The 21002-nt window shown below is 34.4% G+C and overlaps 1 protein-coding gene across 4 annotated transcripts; it reads right to left on the bottom strand.

The window, feature by feature from the left end:
- Positions 1-19: 19 nt before the first annotated feature.
- LOC131955289 (TNF receptor-associated factor 2) lies at positions 20-19870 on the bottom strand. Of its 4 annotated transcripts, none has more exons than XM_059319348.1 (14): positions 19828-19870; positions 14597-14804; positions 14317-14398; positions 13357-13455; positions 13116-13274; positions 12109-12183; positions 11479-11547; positions 10121-10300; positions 9856-9936; positions 9454-9588; positions 8676-8891; positions 3245-3376; positions 2916-2999; positions 20-2709 (listed from the first exon to the last, which is right to left on the bottom strand). In XM_059319348.1, the coding sequence occupies exons 1-14, from the start codon at positions 19868-19870 to the stop codon at positions 2524-2526; spliced, it is 1749 nt and encodes a 582-aa protein (XP_059175331.1). In that variant the 3' UTR covers positions 20-2523. The 4 variants fall into 4 exon arrangements, with proteins under 4 accessions (XP_059175331.1, XP_059175333.1, XP_059175332.1 ...); XM_059319350.1 differs by lacking the exon at positions 19828-19870 and adding an exon at positions 19511-19773; XM_059319349.1 differs by lacking the exon at positions 19828-19870 and adding an exon at positions 16997-17107.
- Positions 19871-21002: the final 1132 nt, after the last annotated feature.

Here is a 21002-nt window from a genome sequence, read left to right as displayed (position 1 = left end):
AAAACAAAATGGTAAAAACTTGACAGAAAATATCTTTATTTAAAAACATCTAGCATTAAATTAAAAAAGCTTTGCATACAACTGATATCAAATTGGTATTACATGGATACACATGTGAATGGGCATATGTTATCCAGGCTATATTACATTGATTTGTGTGAGATACACATGACATACACCATTATGAGATAAACAACATATCCTAACTTCTATCTAACAGTGCAATAGCAATAAGAACATTACATTTAAAAATAGAAAATTGTTGCTGGGATCACTTGGTATTTCTACTTCTCTACAGACATAGTGGTTCAAAGGCTACCTACATGGGACTATGTAGTTTATAACAATCTATGACTGTTTCTAGTATACTACAAAACTGCATGTAGTATAATTCTAAAGCAGCGGTTCTTAACCTGGGTTCAATCAAACCCGAGTGGTTCAGTGAGAGTCAGCCTCAGGGGTTCAGCTGAGGTCAACACACACCCAACTCATATGATTCAGGATCAGATTTTGTCAGTGAAGATGATAGAACTATTAAGAAGGGTTTGGTGAATATGGTACCCCTAAAAGGTTAAGGACCACTGTTCTATAGCATAGACTGCATGTAATATTCTAAACAAAAGTAATAAAATGGGTAGTGTTAGTATCCTCACCAATTTTAGTCACATATTGTCTAAATTTAGATATCAGGGCAATTAGACAAGATGTTTCCACTGTCAAGCTAAGTCCATAATTGTGTTACTGTTTATCTTGTTTGTCTAGTATCTAACCACACTATTGTGTGCCAATGGAGACCTTGGGTCTGAATGTCCAATGTACCTATTATTGTCTTGAATTTGTGAGGATACTGACACCACCCTATATATTACTAATTGCATAAAGCTCACTGCTGCTACCCTTTTTATGTATAAACTAAACAAAAGCATAGAGTGCATGTAGTATAGTACCACAGTTAAGCAAAAGTACAATACAACTCAGCACTTTAAATAATAAAAATCTCTGTGGATAACACAGTGTATACAGACATTATGAACTAAAACAAAATTTAAAAAAACAAGTCTAAAATCTATTAAGTACAAACAAGTACTTTGATATGAGTATGATGGATCCCAAAATATGTCAAGAAATTATTTATAAAATTCTTGTATACCATTTCAATTACAAAGGTTCATTCACCCAGGAAATAATTATTATAATATATCAATCATAAAGTGTAAGATAAAACCTATCAAATAAAGTTAAAATAACTTTAAACATAAATACCACTACATATTAATGTAATTCAAGTATCAAAGGATAAAAACTATGTTAAACAAATTGATAGTTTCCACTACATGTAATGTACAAGTATCAAAGGATAAAACTATCAAACATATTTTCCACTATATTTTAAAGTATCAAAAAAGAGATTGGGAAAAAAATGAACAACTGGACAAATCAAGAGTCCTCTATCTGAGTTAGAATGTAAATCACACTTTATTTCATTCACTTGAGTTTTTATTGCAACCATGAGCCATGATAGAAAGCAAATAACAAAACATCATTGGTTGAACATTACATGCATCAGTTTTTATATTACATAGTTGAAATCATTAAGCCAGCAAATAAATAATAACATGAACATATCAATAAACTAGTACAAATTACTTTGCCTTAAAAAACTTGATTTTGTTCTTTAACAAACCCCACATTAAGTTTGATGAATCAACAAACTTGCTTTCAACTCAGACAAAGGTAGTGTTATTGCAATCGGAATCATTTTTATACATACAAAAATCTGATAGCTTGTTTATCTACTTTGTTTAAACAGATACAAATATTCATGTCCAAAACTATGGCATTAACTACTGCAATGCTTTTCCCTGTGACCTGTCAACACTCAAATAGGTTTTAAAGTATTTATTTAACAAATAGGTTTTAAAGTATTTATTTAACAAATAGGTTTTAAAGGATTTATTTAACAAATAGGTTTTAAAATATTTATTTAACAAATAGGTTTTAAAGTATTTATTTAACAAATAGGTTTTAAAGGATTTATTTAACAAATAGGTTTTAAAGGATTTATTTAACAAATAAGTTTTAAAGTATTTATTTAACAAATAGGTTTTAAAGTATTTATTTAAATTAACAAATAGGTTTTAAAATATTTATTAAAGTTAATCAGTCACTGGAACTTAAGAAAAATAGGCAAATGTTTTAGTATCATCAGAAACTAAATTGTAAATTAAGTACTGAAATAGTTGAGTTGAAAATTGGATATCACTTGCAAAGATAAAAAAAATAACAAAACAAATAAAGGTGTCTATACATAGCATCAGCTCAGTGCAGGAGACTGCTGCTGGTTCACTAACAAACAAAACAACAATGTAACTGGTGTTTAGGTGGTGCTTAGTCCCTATCATCTAAAGTGTTCAATAAAGTTACAATTGATTCAAGTCCTGCTCATCTAAAGTGTTCAATAAAGTTACAATACCAAAACAAGTTCAATTCGAGCATCTCAAGGTCAGAGGGAAAAGCTTAGGATTATGGGTAACCTGTTGCAAATCTTCCAGGATTCATTTCTGTGTACCTGTCTAAGCCATCAGTGTCAACAATGATCTTGACAAAGATGGTGTCATCACGCAGGTAGCCATGTTGTCGACTCTGGAGCTTCTCTAAAGGTAGGAAGAGTGGGCACCCACTGGCGATGTTCATCTCTGTTGTGGGGCGCTGGAGGAAAAAACATCACAGGCATGTATGGGGAAATTGGCTGGGAAAACTTAAGGTAAACTTACCTTATTAGAAAAAAAATAATTGTTAGACAAAGGGGAGATAAACTTGCCCCATGAGTAGAAAAAATAATTTGCTGGACACTGTAGATAAACTTGCCTTATAGTTATAGATTGAAAAAATTGTGGGACAAAAAATGAGCTAACCTTAAAAGATGAGCTGGAAGGATCAGGTTTAAATGCATCAACAATGTGCTCTTTGTGATTCTGATCAATCATCATCAGAGTCACCTGTTCAAAAAATTTAAGTATGAAAATAAGAGTGTCCAGATTTGTTCATCTTCAACACACACATTATTAACAGGAAATTTTTTTTTAAATGTGTTTTTTTATTAAAGTACTAATAAAGAAAAAGTAAGAAATTAGTAACACTATGTGAGGATGACAATAAATTAGTACAAGGCAACCAATAAAATAGACCATTTGAGGGTGCCAATTAAATAGATTATATAAAGGGGGCTAATTAAAAGCTTTACCTTCTGTGAAAAAGGCCATGGCAATAAAGCATCAAAATGTCCCCGCATTATGACAAAAAAAAGTGAAATGTGTGAATTTTTACCAATGCCATCACCATTGGGATATATCCTAGCACACATTTTGTAGCCACACTGTAGAAAATAAAACAGTCAAACATATAGGCTACATTCATCTAAATAATGGAAGTAGATGATAAAATGGAACAGTCAAACTTATAGGCCATAGCATCTAAATAATAGTAGACAAGACTAAGCAACATGAAGGTTTACACTAAGTAACTTACAGGGCCAGAGTAAAAGGCTGGTGAATATAAACTAGTTGTCTGAAGTTTACACAAAGTAACTTACAGGGCCAGAGTAAAAGGCTGGTGAATATAAACTAGTTGTCTGAAGTTTACACTAAGTAACTTACAGGGCCAGAGTAAAAGGCTGGTGAATATAAACTAGTTGTCTGAAGTTTACACTAAGTAACTTACAGGGCCAGAGTAAAAGGCTGGTGAATATAAACTAGTTGTCTGAAGTTTACACTAAGTAACTTACAGGGCCAGAGTAAAAGGCTGGTGAATATAAACTAGTTGTCTGAAGTTTACACTAAGTAACTTACAGGGCCAGAGTAAAAGGCTGGTGAATATAAACTAGTTGTCTGAAGTTTACACTAAGTAACTTACAGGGCCAGAGTAAAAGGCTGGTGAATATAAACTAGTTGTCTGAAGTTTACACTAAGTAACTTACAGGGCCAGAGTAAAAGGCTGGTGAATATAAACTAGTTGTCTGAAGTTTACACTAAGTAACTTACAGGGCCAGAGTAAAAGGCTGGTGAATATAAACTAGTTGTCTGAAGTTTACACTAAGTAACTTACAGGGCCAGAGTAAAAGGCTGGTGAATATAAACTAGTTGTCTGAAGTTTACACAAAGTAACTTACAGGGCCAGAGTAAAAGGCTGGTGAATATAAACTAGTTGTCTGAAGTTTACACAAAGTAACTTACAGGGCCAGAGTAAAAGGCTGGTGAATATAAACTAGTTGTCTGAAGTTTACACAAAGTAACTTACAGGGCCAGAGTAAAAGGCTGGTGAATATAAACTAGTTGTCTGAAGTTTACACAAAGTAACTTACAGGGCCAGAGTAAAAGGCTGGTGAATATAAACTAGTTGTCTGAAGTTTACACAAAGTAACTTACAGGGCCAGAGTAAAAGGCTGGTGAATATAAACTAGTTGTCTGAAGTTTACACAAAGTAACTTACAGGGCCAGAGTAAAAGGCTGGTGAATATAAACTAGTTGTCTGAAGTTTACACTAAGTAACTTACAGGGCCAGAGTAAAAGGCTGGTGAATATAAACTAGTTGTCTGAAGTTTACACTAAGTAACTTACAGGACCAGAGTAAAAGGCTGGTGAATATAAACTAGTTGTCTGAAGTTTACACTAAGTAACTTACAGGGCCAGAGTAAAAGGCTGGTGAATATAAACTAGTTGTCTGAAGTTTACACAAAGTAACTTACAGGTAAAAGGCTGGTGAATATAAACTAGTTGTCTGAAGTTTACACTAAGTAACTTACAGGGCCAGAGTAAAAGGCTGGTGAATATAAACTAGTTGTCTGAAGTTTACACTAAGTAACTTACAGGGCCAGAGTAAAAGGCTGGTGAATATAAACTAGTTGTCTGAAGTTTACACTAAGTAACTTACAGGGCCAGAGTAAAAGGCTGGTGAATATAAACTAGTTGTCTGAAGTTTACACTAAGTAACTTACAGGGCCAGAGTAAAAGGCTGGTGAATATAAACTAGTTGTCTGAAGTTTACACTAAGTAACTTACAGGGCCAGAGTAAAAGGCTGGTGAATATAAACTAGTTGTCTGAAGTTTACACTAAGTAACTTACAGGGCCAGAGTAAAAGGCTGGTGAATATAAACTAGTTGTCTGAAGTTTACACAAAGTAACTTACAGGGCCAGAGTAAAAGGCTGGTGAATATAAACTAGTTGTCTGAAGTTTACACAAAGTAACTTACAGGGCCAGAGTAAAAGGCTGGTGAATATAAACTAGTTGTCTGAAGTTTACACAAAGTAACTTACAGGGCCAGAGTAAAAGGCTGGTGAATATAAACTAGTTGTCTGAAGTTTACACAAAGTAACTTACAGGGCCAGAGTAAAAGGCTGGTGAATATAAACTAGTTGTCTGAAGTTTACACAAAGTAACTTACAGGGCCAGAGTAAAAGGCTGGTGAATATAAACTAGTTGTCTGAAGTTTACACAAAGTAACTTACAGGGCCAGAGTAAAAGGCTGGTGAATATAAACTAGTTGTCTGAAGTTTACACTAAGTAACTTACAGGGCCAGAGTAAAAGGCTGGTGAATATAAACTAGTTGTCTGAAGTTTACACTAAGTAACTTACAGGACCAGAGTAAAAGGCTGGTGAATATAAACTAGTTGTCTGAAGTTTACACTAAGTAACTTACAGGGCCAGAGTAAAAGGCTGGTGAATATAAACTAGTTGTCTGAAGTTTACACAAAGTAACTTACAGGTAAAAGGCTGGTGAATATAAACTAGTTGTCTGAAGTTTACACAAAGTAACTTACAGGGCCAGAGTAAAAGGCTGGTGAATATAAACTAGTTGTCTGAAGTTTACACAAAGTAACTTACAGGGCCAGAGTAAAAGGCTGGTGAATATAAACTAGTTGTCTGAAGTTTACACTAAGTAACTTACAGGGCCAGAGTAAAAGGCTGGTGAATATAAACTAGTTGTCTGAAGTTTACACAAAGTAACTTACAGGTAAAAGGCTGGTGAATATAAACTAGTTGTCTGAAGTTTACACAAAGTAACTTACAGGGCCAGAGTAAAAGGCTGGTGAATATAAACTAGTTGTCTGAAGTTTACACAAAGTAACTTACAGGGCCAGAGTAAAAGGCTGGTGAATATAAACTAGTTGTCTGAAGTTTACACAAAGTAACTTACAGGGCCAGAGTAAAAGGCTGGTGAATATAAACTAGTTGTCTGAAGTTTACACAAAGTAACTTACAGGGCCAGAGTAAAAGGCTGGTGAATATAAACTAGTTGTCTGAAGTTTACACAAAGTAACTTACAGGACCAGAGTAAAAGGCTGGTGAATATAAACTAGTTGTCTGAAGTTTACACAAAGTAACTTACAGGGCCAGAGTAAAAGGCTGGTGAATATAAACTAGTTGTCTGAAGTTTACACTAAGTAACTTACAGGGCCAGAGTATAGGCTGGTGAATACAAACTAGTTGTCTGAAGTTTACACAAAGTAACTTACAGGACCAGAGTAAAAGGCTGGTGAATATAAACTAGTTGTCTGAAGTTTACACTAAGTAACTTACAGGGCCAGAGTAAAAGGCTGGTGAATATAAACTAGTTGTCTGAAGTTTACACTAAGTAACTTACAGGGCCAGAGTAAAAGGCTGGTGAATATAAACTAGTTGTCTGAAGTTTACACTAAGTAACTTACAGGGCCAGAGTAAAAGGCTGGTGAATATAAACTAGTTGTCTGAAGTTTACACTAAGTAACTTACAGGGCCAGAGTAAAAGGCTGGTGAATATAAACTAGTTGTCTGAAGTTTACACTAAGTAACTTACAGGGCCAGAGTAAAAGGCTGGTGAATATAAACTAGTTGTCTGAAGTTTACACTAAGTAACTTACAGGGCCAGAGTAAAAGGCTGGTGAATATAAACTAGTTGTCTGAAGTTTACACAAAGTAACTTACAGGGCCAGAGTAAAAGGCTGGTGAATATAAACTAGTTGTCTGAAGTTTACACAAAGTAACTTACAGGGCCAGAGTAAAAGGCTGGTGAATATAAACTAGTTGTCTGAAGTTTACACAAAGTAACTTACAGGGCCAGAGTAAAAGGCTGGTGAATATAAACTAGTTGTCTGAAGTTTACACAAAGTAACTTACAGGGCCAGAGTAAAAGGCTGGTGAATATAAACTAGTTGTCTGAAGTTTACACAAAGTAACTTACAGGGCCAGAGTAAAAGGCTGGTGAATATAAACTAGTTGTCTGAAGTTTACACAAAGTAACTTACAGGGCCAGAGTAAAAGGCTGGTGAATATAAACTAGTTGTCTGAAGTTTACACTAAGTAACTTACAGGGCCAGAGTAAAAGGCTGGTGAATATAAACTAGTTGTCTGAAGTTTACACTAAGTAACTTACAGGACCAGAGTAAAAGGCTGGTGAATATAAACTAGTTGTCTGAAGTTTACACTAAGTAACTTACAGGGCCAGAGTAAAAGGCTGGTGAATATAAACTAGTTGTCTGAAGTTTACACAAAGTAACTTACAGGTAAAAGGCTGGTGAATATAAACTAGTTGTCTGAAGTTTACACAAAGTAACTTACAGGGCCAGAGTAAAAGGCTGGTGAATATAAACTAGTTGTCTGAAGTTTACACAAAGTAACTTACAGGGCCAGAGTAAAAGGCTGGTGAATATAAACTAGTTGTCTGAAGTTTACACTAAGTAACTTACAGGGCCAGAGTAAAAGGCTGGTGAATATAAACTAGTTGTCTGAAGTTTACACAAAGTAACTTACAGGTAAAAGGCTGGTGAATATAAACTAGTTGTCTGAAGTTTACACAAAGTAACTTACAGGGCCAGAGTAAAAGGCTGGTGAATATAAACTAGTTGTCTGAAGTTTACACAAAGTAACTTACAGGGCCAGAGTAAAAGGCTGGTGAATATAAACTAGTTGTCTGAAGTTTACACAAAGTAACTTACAGGGCCAGAGTAAAAGGCTGGTGAATATAAACTAGTTGTCTGAAGTTTACACAAAGTAACTTACAGGGCCAGAGTAAAAGGCTGGTGAATATAAACTAGTTGTCTGAAGTTTACACAAAGTAACTTACAGGACCAGAGTAAAAGGCTGGTGAATATAAACTAGTTGTCTGAAGTTTACACAAAGTAACTTACAGGGCCAGAGTAAAAGGCTGGTGAATATAAACTAGTTGTCTGAAGTTTACACTAAGTAACTTACAGGGCCAGAGTATAGGCTGGTGAATACAAACTAGTTGTCTGAAGTTTACACAAAGTAACTTACAGGACCAGAGTAAAAGGCTGGTGAATATAAACTAGTTGTCTGAAGTTTACACTAAGTAACTTACAGGGCCAGAGTAAAAGGCTGGTGAATACAAACTAGTTGTCTGAAGTTTACACAAAGTAACTTACAGGACCAGAGTAAAAGGCTGGTGAATATAAACTAGTTGTCTGAAGTTTACACAAAGTAACTTACAGGGCCAGAGTAAAAGGCTGGTGAATATAAACTAGTTGTCTGAAGTTTACACTAAGTAACTTACAGGGCCAGAGTAAAAGGCTGGTGAATATAAACTAGTTGTCTGAAGTTTACACAAAGTAACTTACAGGGCCAGAGTAAAAGGCTGGTGAATACAAACTAGTTGTCTGAAGTTTACACAAAGTAACTTACAGGACCAGAGTAAAAGGCTGGTGAATATAAACTAGTTGTCTGGCCACTGATTGCATCACGTTTTTTTGCTTCAAAGCCAGAAACTTTCCACAAAATAGTCCCATCATGTCGAGCCATTTCCTGGGCGGCAAGTCTCATCTCAAGGTCAGCAAATGCTGCATCCTTCAACTGGATTTGTTGCTGTTGTATTCTAAACTGGTTTTCTATTTCATCCAACTGGTTAAAGATAGATTGGACATGTTTGTTTTTCCAATAAGTTACTTGTATTCAAAGCAATAAGATGATTTAACACCAGGACTGTTGTGTGAATTAGAATTTAAGTTGCAGGAAGTAAATGAAAGAAAAAAAAATTCCCACCAAACAAGCTCAATTTTAATTAACTGCAGTGAAAAGTGGGACCCAGTTGTTAACAGTTACGTATATTAAAATAAAGAATGGACAAGCAGGGATGTGTCCGTTTGAATGGAGTGACAGCAAAGAAATGAACAATAGATCTGTTTTAGTTATGCCAAGCGTAGTACTTAATTTTAAATACGAATGTTTGAAATTCACGTTGCCTGTTTCTGTAGATGTCATTTAATTTTTTCCCCAAATTTCTAATTTTTAAATCTTAACAAAAAATCGTTCAAAAGTTGAAGACGTGCAGAAAAATTTAGGAGGAAAATTGCAGCTGAAATGGAAAAATTAAATTTCCGCAAAAAATAAGAAAAAATCCTGACAATATTATTCTCCACTGCCCCCACCAAATCTCCACTACAAACAGTGAATGGCAACTAACTTGTGCCTGTTGTTGCCTGTAGTGTCCCTCTAGAGTCTGTAGAGCATGTATGGCCGTGTCCACTTCATTATGTATAACACCAAGTATTGGTTCCACAAGTTTCAGACTCGCTTTGGCTGCCACCTCTGCTGACATCTAAAGGTAAATACAACAACCAGTTCATATCACTTAGACATGCACATTTTATACAGCACATTTTATACAGTACATTTTATACAGTACATTTTTATCTATATGGATTTTCATGTAGATGTAAACACTGAGTCGTTCCAAATATTTCATAAAGGTAAATATTGAGCTGAATTAAACATAAAGTTGATGTAAACAGTGAGTCAATGTAAGTAAACATTGAGCTGATGTAAACATTGAGCTAGTGTAAACACTGAGCTGGTGTCTACTTACACTGTTGTCCCCAGCTGCTCCTCCTACGGCTGATGATTTAGACTGAATCAGTTGCTGAATTTGTCTTTCAAAATTTTGAACCTACAGAAAGTAATCTTGTTAGTGATCTCACTGGAAGAAGATGCAACGATAAAAATGCCTGATAGTAAGAGAGTTAGTTTTTACAATAAAAAAAAATACCTCAATGAAAACAAAATGTTTATGTAAAAAGCGTGCACAAAGAAAAAAACAAAAACTGTATATGGGTGAAAGTATTTGTGTTGACCTTCTTCTCCAGGTTTTTGATGTCCTCCATGATGGGGGTGAGCTGTGACTGGGGGATGATGGTCCCAGCCCCCAAGGTCTGCTCCACCTTGTTCTCTAGCCCCACCAACTTGGTCACAGTCCACTCCAAATGTTCAGCCAGAAGCTCACTCAAATGTGCGCTGAACTTGTCTTGTTGGAACTGATTCAACATACAGTATAGGCTACTTGGTACATTCACAAGATAAGGGATACAGGGGAGAATAACAAAATAATGCTAGTGATGGGAAAGCAACAATATAATGATATCAATAAATTGATAGCATGAATATTTGGTACAAATAAATGTGTAGAATCTAATCCTTCAACAACAATCCTGACAACATAGCTAATCCTTCATGAACCTGAACACCTAGCTAATCCTTCATGAACCTGAACACATAGCTAATCCTTCATGAACCTGAACACCTAGCTAATCCTTCCTGAACCTGAACACCTAGCTAATCCTTCATGAACCTGACAACATAGCTAATCCTTCATGAACCTGAACACCTAGCTAATCCTTCATGAACCTGAACACCTAGCTAATCCTTCCTGAACCTGAACACCTAGCTAATCCTTCATGAACCTGACAACATAGCTAATCCTTCATGAACCTGAACACATAGCTAATCCTTCATGAACCTGAACACCTAGCTAATCCTTCATGAACCTGAACACCTAGCTAATCCTTCATGAACCTGACAACATAGCTAATACTTCATGAACCTGACAACATAGCTAATCCTTCATGAACCTGAAAACGTAGCTAATCCTTCATGAACCTGACAACATAGCTAATCCTTCATGAACCTGACAACATAGCTAATCCTTCATAAACCTGACAACATAGCTAATCCTTCATGAACCTGACAACATAGCTAATCCTTCATGAACCTGACAACATAGCTAATCCTTCATGAACCTGACAACATAGCTAATCCTTCATGAACCTGACAACATAGCTAATCCTTCATAAACCTGACAACATAGCTAATCCTTCATGAACCTGACAACATAGCTAATCCTTCATGAACCTGACAACATAGCTAATCCTTCATGAACCTGAAAACATAGCTAATCCTTCATGAACCTGAAAACATAGCTAATCCTTCATGAACCTGAAAACATAGCTAATCCTTCATGAACCTGAACACATAGCTAATCCTTCATGAACCTGAACACATAGCTAATCCTTCATGAACCTGACACCATAGCTAATCCTTCATGAACCTGACAACATAGCTAATCCTTCATACACCTGACAACATAGCTAATCCATCATAAACCTGACAACATAGCTAATCCTCCATAAACCTGACAACATAGCTAAAAGCTTACCTTATCAACACAACCTACAGGACATGACACAATCCTCTTAGGACAACTTTCTTCTAGGTGAGAGCTCAGCTGTAAAACAGAAAATGTGAGGCAGTTCATCAGTTTAGGACCTTTAGAAGGAACAAACAATGATAATCATTCACAACATTTTTTATAGCACACCACAGCTTTGATTAGTGGGTATAGCCCTGCTCTTATCTGTGTTTATGATGTGTTTTATTTCTTTCAGCTGGTTATGGGAAGGTTCGAGGGTTTTTTCTTGCTTTCTAATAGCGCACATTAATTTTACTTACGGCAGAATAGTGCTGTCATTTTAAATGTATATGTTAAAAATCTAATAGGAAAATAATTAAGGCAATTTTTTCTAAACTGTTGCTACTAGCGTAGTAATGTTTGCAATAATTAAAAAACTAAAATTTCATTAAAATAAAAAAATAAAAATGTACAAAGTTACAGTATAATAAAACAGGAGAAATGAATGAAGCTACAATACAGCTTACCAGTTCTCACCAAAGTTACATTATAATAAAACAGGAGAAATGAATGAAGCTACAATACAGCTTACCAGTTCTCACCAAAGTTACAGTATAATAAAACAGGAGAAATGAATGAAGCTACAATACAGCTTACCAGTTCTCTCCTGATACCAGAACGCCCACACTTGTCACATGTCATTAAAACTTGACTACAAGTTTCAAGATGGCTCTGGAAATACAAAACAATGCTTAAATGCAATGCTTAACTTATTAAAAAAATATTTACATATTTGTACAGTTATACAAAAATATAGTTATACTTGTAGAATATTATGCCTATCCATATACAATAATTTATTTCCTTAACTGAAACTATTATTGCTGTAAAGAACTTAAGTAAACCCATATGCTGAACCGCAACAGTGGATAGCTATTAAAATCTATTACTAGATCTATTATGAAACAATCTGACACATCCTAAGATTTTTATTGAAAATGAATAAGGAAATATGTTAAGGAAATAATTGCTTAAGATCTGAAAGAGAAAGAAACAATTCTGAAAACATTTTATGTTAATAAATTTATAAAGCTAAACAGCTTACAGAATACTAGATAAACAATATATTTTCCTTTTTTTAACAGTGGTACGACAAACTGAAATTCATTGGAAAATGGAAATTGATCAAAGCACCAAAAATCTTCCAGCGCAGGGCAGATAAGACTCTAGACAGGATAATCAAACATAAAGTTTACATGGTGTATTCACATGCCACCTCCTGCTTGGTGTTTTCTCACACCAATATGCAGATGTTGTCTTTACTTTGTGATTTCAATTTTCTTTGTGTCTAATATTTGAATTACTTACAAAGTCTATAACAATTCGCATCTTAAAATGTACACATAAAATAGATTAGCCACAGGAGCAGCTGGTGTAGGTTTTACAATTTTTATTGTTTCTTAAATTTTGTGAATTATTTGTTTAAAAGTAAACACGCATTTAAAAAAGTCAAACTAAAGCAGATGAGCAGCCATATTTTAACTGTAATCTGGAGTAGACCAAATGAGTGTTGCAGTAATACTTAAATTTTGTGAATGAACTGTTTAAAAGTAAACACACATTTTAAAAAGTCAAAGTAAACCAGATGAGCAGCCATATTTTACCTGTAATCTGGAGTAGACCAAATGAGTGTTGCAGTAATCACAGGCCACATCCCGCTGTAGACAAGAGTGCAGTCGATGCTCCTCAAGCTGTCCATCTGTCACTGGCTGGCTACACAAGGCACACGCCAGCTGTTTGAACTGACAGTTCCTTTCATGGGACTGAAAGCAAGCAGGTTATTCTAGTTAACACACTGCCAGACACGTGTAAGCGCTCAACATGACACACACAAACATTGTTTACTTCATAGTCTTTGAATCTTCCTTTCCAGTTGCAGCCAGGAAAAACACAACACACTTGCATGTTAGACATTTCTCTCTTCACTGCATTATCAGGAAACATCTGTAGCAACAAACAGTGAGAAATTATTCCTTATCCCTCTACCCTGTCCCCATTTAACTGATTTGGTCCACACCACAATATCCCAGACAAAAAAAAGCTTAACATTTACTAGCCCAATGTAGGGTGGATAGAGCCATACAACTATAACTGTCAACAGCACTGGGCTTTAAGATGGTTACATGCTCAATTAGATTACCTGTTGATGTTATCAGCTGTTTTGTAACAGCTTAGTTTCCTTCAAAATAACAACCCATGTCAATCTAACCATCATTTTACAATATTTTTCATCTACAATGGCCCTAGTTTGTATCTTTTGCAAATAAAAGGAGAAAATGTGCAGAAGCTCATTGCTGCGTAATACCCCAGGTCTAACACTTTGATCTAGTCAACATTGTTAAAAAAAATAAAACTAAATCCCATACAATTTCATCTAAATAATAGTTACAACTAAATTAATAAACAAATACGTTATTTGGCTAACAAAGATCTCATTTAGTTTATGACCTACTGTGTTCATAGAAAGCTGTCCGATTTTTACGAATGTATGAATTACTTCATTCATAGAAAGCTGTCCCATTTCATGAATGTATGACTTACTTCATTCAAAGAAAGCTGTCCCATTTCATGAATGTATGACTTACTTCATTCATAGAAAGCTGTCCCATTTCATGAATGTATGACTTACTTCATTCATAGAAAGCTGTCCCATTTCATGAATGTATGACTTACTTCATTCATAGAAAGCTGTCCCATTTCATGAATGTATGACTTACTTCATTCATAGAAAGCTGTCCCATTTCATGAATGTATGACTTACTTCATTCATAGAAAGCTGTCCCATTTCATGAATGTATGACTTACTTCATTCATAGAAAGCTGTCCCATTTCATGTTCATCTACTTGTTCCTCTAGACATGCAGGGCAGTCAACAATAGCATTGGTACTATTTTAAAAGAAAATTGTTTATATTATGCCAGCTTTACTCTTGTCAAATTGAAAAGAAATTAGTTCATTTCATGTGATCCAACAATACACGAATCAAATTTTTATTATTCAATGTACAATGAACACAAATATAGTGTTGAATGTAATGCACCATTTATATATTTAAAAACATGGAAACAAATTGTAATCTACTTACATAAGTATTTCATCTCTGCAACTGCGACAAAATCTATGCCCACACTGACTTTGTATTGGGTCTCTTAAGATTAGACCACAGTGTTTACATAAAAATTTTGGGTCACATCCAGCTGGTAAAATAAGACGGAAGTAGCCACCTGTCTGCCTCTCTCCACTTTCAGAAAATACGGGTGGCAGTGCCATGTTGTCAACAGTCACAGCTTTGCCTGGCGTAGATTTTAAGGGTATAAATATGAAGATATCTGTATCTATAACAGCTCACCATAAAGCAGATTATTTCAGTTGAAAATTACTAGGGTTTCCCGGTGAAAAAAAATTTAGGGTATCAAAGAGAACTTTAATAAAACAATTAGATAGGACAAGACTAATTTTACAAAAGTAGCTAATTAAATATTTTTTATGTTCAATTAATTAAACCACATCAAAACATTTTATATGCTCACAACACCTAAAAGGCAAGCTGAATGTGCTAACAATTAGCCATAGCCACAAAAATAATCTTAAATTTATCCTATCCACACTAAAAGTATCTCAGAAGCTTACATACCAGACTAATGTAACAGTAAAAACATTTAAAAGGAGAGAAATAGTTTTATAAAATTAGACAATTTTATATAAAACATTTTTACTACAAGTGTTTTATCGGCTACCAATTCTAGTGATAATTGAGCTTGGCATCAAATAAAAGATGGGAAAACATGGCATTAAATTTGTTAACATTTAGTTACACAATAATAATTTTAGAATGTATATTTTTTTATGTTGTTGTGGCTTTATATTTTAATTTCTGGCCTTAAATACCCATTATCATTTCTGTGAACAGGATTCATTAGGTCCATAGCCTATGATATGAGATTTACTGACCTCATGATGATATAAGGACATTATACCTACATAAATATTGCATAAATAATAGAAATACTACACAAATTAAAAAATGTGTATGAATAACCTTCTGAGGGCTATTAGTTATGGACTGCAAATAGCTGAAGCCTAAAAAAACAAACAATGGGTCTAATAACCTTAACTGCTACACTTGACTTCATTATTTATAATCTCCCTAGTAATTGTTGCTAAATTTCTGATCATTGTTTTTATTTCCATTTCCTAATGTCAATTAAAAAATTTAAAGTAGGTCTATTAAAACATTAGGTAGGCCCCTACACTATACTTTATTTATATTTTGCTGGTCAAATAAATTATGGTTAACAAATTAAAGTAACTAATATTTACAAAACTCAAAAAACAATTTTGTTACCGGGTAATTTCCGACATTAAGGCCTATATTGTAAGATTACCAAATTTTTTTTATTAATCCTAATATATAAAAGCCCATGTGCCCACTTCTCTCTCTCGGTCCGTAACATTTTTGAGGTTATATGATCAGTATCTTCAGCGATCTATGGAGAACTTAGATACAGACTTTTGTTGAAAATAATATGTTGGATGTTTTAAATGTAGAAACTAAATTTTATTTAAAGAAAAAAATATAAATAAAGCAATATTCAAATCTAGCTAGCAACACATTTTTTATCATGCAACTGGAGAAGTGTTTAAGGCTGTGATTAGAACGCAATAAACCATGACATCACATGCCAAAACTACGGTAAGAACACAAAACAAATGGCGTCATCTTCCAATTTTAGAATATAAAGTAATGAACTGTTTGATTCAAATTTAATTTGAAATGTATACAGTTTTCTCAGCCTCAACTAATACAAATTACTTTTAAAAACAATATAACTACCATTGAACAGCTGGGTTTTTAACTAAATCATTTAAGTCTCTCAATCAGCGAGTGCATTTAATATGGTGTTGTGGTGACTAATAATTTATATAATTTCATTTTTCTAATAGGTATTGGTAGCCTATGTTATTTTAAATGTGTGAGATTTTTAGCTATTTGGTATTCCACAGGGAATACTGTAAACCATCTTTTATTTTACGCGATATTATTTTTAATACACAATGTTTAAAAATGTGCATAGATTGATTTTAGTTGCATTTTAGAAACTGTTTTGCTAATTATTTTGTATTTCCAATTATTTTAAGTGTATATGCTAATTATTGCTGCTACTAAACATTGTTCTAGTTCTGCTTACTTCTTTTAACTTTTGTTATTTTACTAGATCTAGAATCTAGTTGTCGCAAATCTTCTGCAAGTTTTTTTCTGTGTTTCTTAAAAAACCATTGATTACACACAATGACCCGCACCGTAAGCATACGCTGCTATTTAGTTGTTTTATTTTCTACTTTTCAGTAATTCATAATTGGTCATTTCGACACTATCCTCTCTTTACCCCTCCCTCCTCCCTCTCCCCCAACCTTAACAGTGAAAGCAGCCGTCTGTGACGACAGTTTACAGATCACAATGAAAAGATCAAGCAGAACTTCTTACCTCTCATTAGTTTCAAATTATTTAAAAGCTAAATTATCTGCCCCTAATAGCCGTCACATTGTAAACATTCGGGGTGAACCACAGTTCACCAGACTGGTGGGGGTGAGGGTGGTAGCAACATGCCTAGAGAGTGGGGGTAGGAACGGCTAAGCCCTTACGTGGTGGTGTCTCGTATGGTCTCCATTTAGAGAATTATATATATTATATAATATATAGATATTTAGGTCTACTAACTGTTACTAATTTTCTGTCAATTTAACTTTAAATTAAGCTAAAACATTAATTTAATGCACTTGACTTTATTTTCATTTCAACTGTCAATTAAACTATGGTTTACAGAAACGAATGTTAACGAAACTCAATAAACATTACCGCATAATTTCCAATGCTATATCGTGAGATTGCCTAGGCCTATATTATTAATATTAGCCTAAAAAATATAGATTATAGATCAAGGCCTAGTTATTAAATTATTAGTAATATTAGTTAGGCCTACTTCAACTACTTACTACTTCAACCTTGTCTTGCTACTAGATCTAGATCTAGTTAGTAGGCCTAATAGTTAATAACTTAATACTAGACTTGGCTAATACAATTATTTAGTTAATTAATAATTATTAATTAGGCCTTCAAATAGGCTTGTAATATATAATGATAGAGTATTATTATAGAGTAGGCCTATAGAATATAGAAATCTACAGTTTTTTTTTTTAAAATACTAGATCTAGACCTAGATCTATATTTTAGATTGGTAAAATTAAAATCCATTTTAGCGTATTTTATTCCCCACTTCACGTTCACCTCATGTTGAGCGTATTTTATTATAAACACAACCAAAACACACAAAAATGTTAAGAAAACACTAAGATTAGAATCATTAGATGTATGGATCTAGAATCTAGAATGTACTTATTTTTTTATGAATGTGTTTTAATTACAAAAGGTAAAAATTACAGTTTATTTAAATTGCGTGTGATCGTTGGCGGGGAAAAAATCCCTACATGGTCAAGGGTTCACCGTGAGTTCACATTGACTTTAATTATATTTATAATTATCAGCATACGTCATCGCTTAGGGTCATTATGAGTTCATGTAAGTTAATTATTATAGATCTAGTATTATGCCTTGCAATTATGCGTTCCTACTTCACCCATTGCCATGAAATCTTAACTGACACGAACATATTTTCAAGAAGAAAAAGTTATATCTAGAATCTAGATCTTAGATTAATTAGTTCACATTCAATATTCCAAATTTGAATTTTTCTCAACTTTTGACGAAATTAATTTAAAAAACTAAACTAAAAATTCATAAAGAAATAGAGGCCAAGTGATTTACTAAGGTTTGTGTGTTTTGGTTGTGTTTATTAAAATTTAATAATAATCATTAAAAAAGTTTTAAAAAACCCACGTTTTCTGATTGAACTAAAAAGTAGAAAATAAATACTATACATCACAATAATGCAAGCGATCACTCTACTATAAGCGATGAAAAACGTGGGGCGCCGAAGTAAAAGTTATATTACTATTGATTAGATAATACTATTGACTTTTATTAGGGAGCTTGTAGAGAGTCAACAGTATTAGAAACTGTAAGAAAATCACGGCGCCCCACGTTTTTCATCGCTTATAGTAGAGTGATCGCTTGCATTATTGTGATGTATAGTATTTATTTTCTACTTTTTAGTTCAATCAGAAAACGTGGGTTTTTTAAAACTTTTTTAATGATTATTATTTTCTACTTTTTAGTCTTTGTCTGTTTGTTTGCATTGAAATCTTGCTATCGATTTTATCTTTTCACTTTTTTTTGGGTAAACGAAGACAACTCGTAAAAAGACAACTCGTAAAAAACGAGAGACCCTTTCTTCTTCGGTCTCAATCGCAAGTGAATGATTGTCAGAGGTTAGTTGATAGCGGTTAGGACGAGGGCTGGTTACTGACTAGAACACATAGATTTGAACCCGTGTCGAGTGGGATAGCAATCAGGTGCCCAACCACTCGACCATATCGTCTCCCCCAAACTGGCCACCAGTGGTAACAGTTACCTCCTGTAAGTTTAAAGTCGGTTCAAACTAAATTATCTGCCCCTAAGCCTGTCGCGACGTGGGATCGTTCGCTTCACTGCGCGCGGCAAGAGAGAGGCGAGCTACGCGTCGCTCGTTTTTTTTCTAATGGCTCGCAGAGGAGAATTATATATATAGATTATATAGCGGTCTAAAATGCTCAATAAAATGTTTCCATTGATCAATTTAGTAATAATAACAACTGAATATTCTATGGTCATCCAAAAGAAAGCTTCCCTGAAAATTTCAGCGCGCTAGCTAACTGGGAAGTGCCAGAAATTTCGATCGCAAGATTTGATTGGAAAAACAAACAAACAAACAGAGAAAGCAAGTTAAAGAAAACGTGGGAAAATACGCTCCGCTCAACTGGAGGTGAACGTGAAGCAGGGAATAAAATACGCTAAAAAAAATGGAGTTTTAGTAGTAATTTAGTTAGTAGGCCTAAGTTTTACCTTTTAGATTTACTGATCTAGATCTAGATCTTAATAAAAAGATATTTTGATTGATTGTCAAATACGACAAATTCTAGATTTGAAATTCAGAAATTGAAATATTCTAGATCTAGATCTAGATTTAAAAATAAAAATAAAAGCAAGTTGAGCAACAGTGTCGAATTCTGGATTTTAAAAGTGCCGAGAGTGAGCTATACTGAGGTAATAATTAATCTAACTAGATCTACAGTCTAGTTATCTTGTAGTCGTATTTACTAAAATTCGTAAAGGTGATTCCCCTAGACCTAGATTACACTATCAAATAGATCTAGGCCTACCTGCTAAATTATAGGCCTTAGTTTTCGCTTGACATCCATTCATTTGTTGTTTTTAATAAAAGAGGTAACTCTAATGGACGAAATTTCACAAGTTTACAGCAAAATAAAAATAAATATTGTTTGAATGTTCCTTCATTTAAGGATCTATAATCTATACTAAACAAAAAAAAAATGTAATATTAAGATATACTAATAAAAGCTATAGATCTAGTATATAAATGTATAAATCTATAAAGCCTATAAGGTTCGTTACCTCTTATAGATCTAGGTATAGGGCCTACTAAATTTATAGGCCTAATTAAATTATTATAATTTTACATATTCCATACCATTGCATAGTGCTTAAATTTATTTAAGAATTGTATTAATTGTTTCAAAATGTTTGTCAACTCTTTTCATCGCTGATGAAACCGTCAAAATGTGTCAACGTTGCAAGTCAACAAGTTCTATTTATCAGTTTCTCGCTTTTTATGTAGATTTGTAAATTTGTGGTTTCACCCTAATCCATTTCAGTGGACGGTGTATTTAAAATGGTGTCACCCCCCTCAGTGGCGTACCGAACTCCACCAGAAGCGTAGCGACCCTTCCCGGGGACAAACTTTCAAATTTTCGCTTTGCACCCCCCTCAAACTTTAGATTTGCACCCCCCCCCCTCAAGTTTTTCTCTATATATTTTGCTATTTTTTGCCTTGGTGTCACCCCCCTAAATGGTGTCACCCGGTGCGGTCCGCACCCCCCGCCCCCCCCCCCCTCGCTACGCCCCTGACCCCCTACCGAGTCGAGTGGCGCAAACGTATATTAATTAATCCACCTAAAATAAGCATTGAGGGGAGAAATTAAAACAGTTATTAATTCAAGTGGAAAAATCATTGCTTTTGTAGAAAATATTAAACTTGGTGTCACCCCCCCCCCCCCATCCCAGTAGTCGATTGACATATCAGTTATTACAATTCTCAACAAAAGCTTTTTCCTCAGGCAAATATTGCAACTTTTAGTTGGTGTCAGCCCCCCCCCCCCCCCTCCCCGCGATAGCTTTAAACTGTGCACAGATAATACTAACGATGTTTATCTTTAGAAGCCTAGATGGTTTCATTGTTTTCTCTATCGTTAGCAGATTTGCGTCATGGTGCCACCCCCCCCCCCCCCCCAATCAACTCTTGTCAGGATTCGTCAAC

This window comes from Physella acuta, unplaced genomic scaffold (assembly GCF_028476545.2).
Source record: "Physella acuta isolate Inbredline_101_S28 unplaced genomic scaffold, ASM2847654v3 ptg001062l, whole genome shotgun sequence".
NCBI classification, from domain to species: domain Eukaryota; kingdom Metazoa; phylum Mollusca; class Gastropoda; family Physidae; genus Physella; species Physella acuta.
This window is presented reverse-complemented; position numbering and strand designations above follow the sequence as displayed.

Coding starts and splice junctions, on each gene's coding strand:
- LOC131955289 (XM_059319348.1), bottom strand. CDS start 19,870: ATGAATGGATGTCAAGCGAAAACTAAGGCCTATAATTTAGCAG. Junction 13,456..14,316: donor GACAGCTTTCTATGAATGAA/GTAAGTCATACA, acceptor TTGTTGCTACAG/ATGTTTCCTGATAATGCAGT. Junction 12,184..13,115: donor TGGTCTACTCCAGATTACAG/GTAAAATATGGC, acceptor TTGTATTTCCAG/AGCCATCTTGAAACTTGTAG.